Source organism: Babylonia areolata, chromosome 13 (genome assembly GCF_041734735.1).
Source record: "Babylonia areolata isolate BAREFJ2019XMU chromosome 13, ASM4173473v1, whole genome shotgun sequence".
Lineage (NCBI taxonomy): Eukaryota > Metazoa > Mollusca > Gastropoda > Neogastropoda > Buccinidae > Babylonia > Babylonia areolata.
This window is the reverse complement of record NC_134888.1, coordinates 31997054-31999553: the sequence shown is the minus strand read 5'-3', so window position 1 is coordinate 31999553 and position 2500 is coordinate 31997054. Positions and strand designations below refer to the sequence as shown.

Here is a 2500-nt window from a genome sequence, read left to right as displayed (position 1 = left end):
AAGAAAGATGAATTACACACTGAAGAAAGACGCATTACACACTGAAGAAAGACGCATTACACACTGCAGAAAGACACGTCACCCACTGCAGAAAGACACATTACACACTGAAGAAAGACGCATTACACACTGCAGAAAGACACGTCACACACTGAAGAAAGACACATTACACACTGAAGAAAGACGCATTACACACTGCAGAAAGACACGTCACACACTGAAGAAAGACGCATTACACACTGCAGAAAGACACGTCACACACTGAAGAAAGACGCATTACACACTGCAGAAAGACACGTCACACACTGAAGAAAGACGCATTACACACTGCAGAAAGACACGTCACACACTGAAGAAAGACGCATTACACACTGAAGAAAGACACGTCACACACTGAAGAAAGACGCATTACACACTGCAGAAAGACACGTCACACACTGAAGAAAGACGCATTACACACTGCAGAAAGACACGTCACACACTGAAGAAAGACACATTACACACTGAGAAGACGCATTACACACTGAAGAAAAATACGTCACACACTGAAGAAAGACACATTACACACTGAAGAAAGACACATTATACACTGCAGAAAGACGCGTCACACACTGAAGAAAGACATATTACACACTGAGAAGAGGCATTACACACTGAGAAGAGGCATTACACACTGAGAAGACGCATTACACACTGAAGAAAGACGCGTCACACACTGAAGAAAGACTCATTACATACAAAAGACAAACGCATGACACACTACAGACAGACGCATCACACACAGAAGACAAACGCATTACTGCAGAAAGACGCATTACACACTGAAAAAAGAAAGACGCAGAACACACTGAAAAAAGAAAGACGCATTAGACACTGAAGAAAGACGCATTACACACTGAAGACAGACGGTACTGACACAGTGAAGACAGACGTACTGACACAGTGAAGACAGACGTACTGACACAGTGAAGACAGACGGTACTGACACACAGTGAAGACAGACGGTACTGACACACAGTGAAGACCGCAGTGAAGACAGACGTACTGACACAGTGAAGACAGACGTACTGACACAGTGAAGACAGACGTACTGACACAGTGAAGACAGACGGTACTGACACAGTGAAGACAGACGGTACTGACACAGTGAAGACAGACGGTACTGACACACTGAAGACAGACGCACTCACACACTGAAAAAAGAAAAAGTGCACAGAGAGGGTAGAAGGAAGTGAGAGACAGAGACAAGTGAGAGAGAAAGAGACAGAGAGAAGAGAGACAGAGACAGAGAGAGTCAGAGGGTGCTGGGGGTAAAGATGCTGTACCCAGAGGTCCTTACCTTCCATTCGCCGTGTCCACATCCCTGAACACACCGGCTTGCTTTTCGCTTGCTCTTTCTATCCCCGGTCTTCATTACAGTATCTGAAACAGGCAAAAAGATGAATATTAAAATAAAATAAAAAAGGTGTAAAAGCAGGCGTTAATAATTCACAACAGCCATGCCAAAACACTTTTTGCAAAACCCTTAGCCTATGAACCGAACAGAAGCAGGGGGTTTAATTTGTGTCTTGTGAACGGAACGGAACAGATGGCGAGGCCACACATAGAGTGTGTGCTCTTTTTTTGTGCTTTTTCTTTCAATATTACTTCTTTTGGCTCGATTCTTAGTTTCTTGAAAGACTGCGACGTTGAGAGAGCACGCATATAGAAAGAAAGATAAAGTAAGCAGAGCGATGTGGCAGATATAGTTGTGCATTTGAGTGTGTGCTGTGTGCTGTGTGTGTGTGTGTGTGTGTGTGTGTGTGTGTGTGTACAGAGAGTGTGTGCGTGTGTTAAAAAAAGTAAAGACACAGACAGACAGTCAAGCAGACAAAGACAGTCTACAAACAGACGGACAGTACTAGACAGACAGAAACGAAATGAAAACCAGATCTCGTCAAATAATAATGACAAGACACATGCACAGGCATGCGTGAAAAGAAAAGACAAAAACAAGAGGAACACGGGGCCAGGTTTTCATGGTCGGACAACCCGGTGAAGAGCCATGCCTTCTGACTGCACTTCACACAGACAGTCAGTCTCTGCACCCCCTCTCTTTCCGCATGACCTGTGCACACAGTCTGCCAGCTCACACACGCTGAGGGTACCATCAAAGACTGAGGATAGCCAACCGAACACAGCATCAATGTACCTCCCCACAGTGCAGATGGCCCCCTCATGTCCCGAGCTCCTTCAAACTACATGTGTTTGTGGTGTCAGTAAAGTGACTGCAAGCTGCAGCACCTGCGCAGGTAATGGAGAACTGTGCCCCCAGGCTTGTGATGAAGATAATGGAGAATTGTGCCCCAGTCTTGTGATGAAGATAATGGAGAATTGTGCCCCCCAGTCTTGTGATGAAGATAATGGAGAACTGTGCCCCAGTCTTGTGATGAAGATAATGGAGAACAGTGCCCCCAGTCTTGTGATGAAGATAATGGAGAAACAGTGCCCCCCAGTCTTG

General features: G+C 45.3%; 1 protein-coding gene across 1 annotated transcript in view; it reads right to left on the bottom strand.

Moving 5' to 3' along the window:
* LOC143289213 (uncharacterized) overlaps window positions 1-2500 on the bottom strand; it is a 679995-nt gene that overhangs the window by 547677 nt on the left and 129818 nt on the right. The window contains exon 2 of the mRNA XM_076598160.1: window positions 1340-1422. Coding sequence (XP_076454275.1) covers window positions 1340-1414 — 75 coding nt within the window. The 5' untranslated portion in view covers window positions 1415-1422. The remainder of the gene's footprint in view (window positions 1-1339; window positions 1423-2500) is intronic.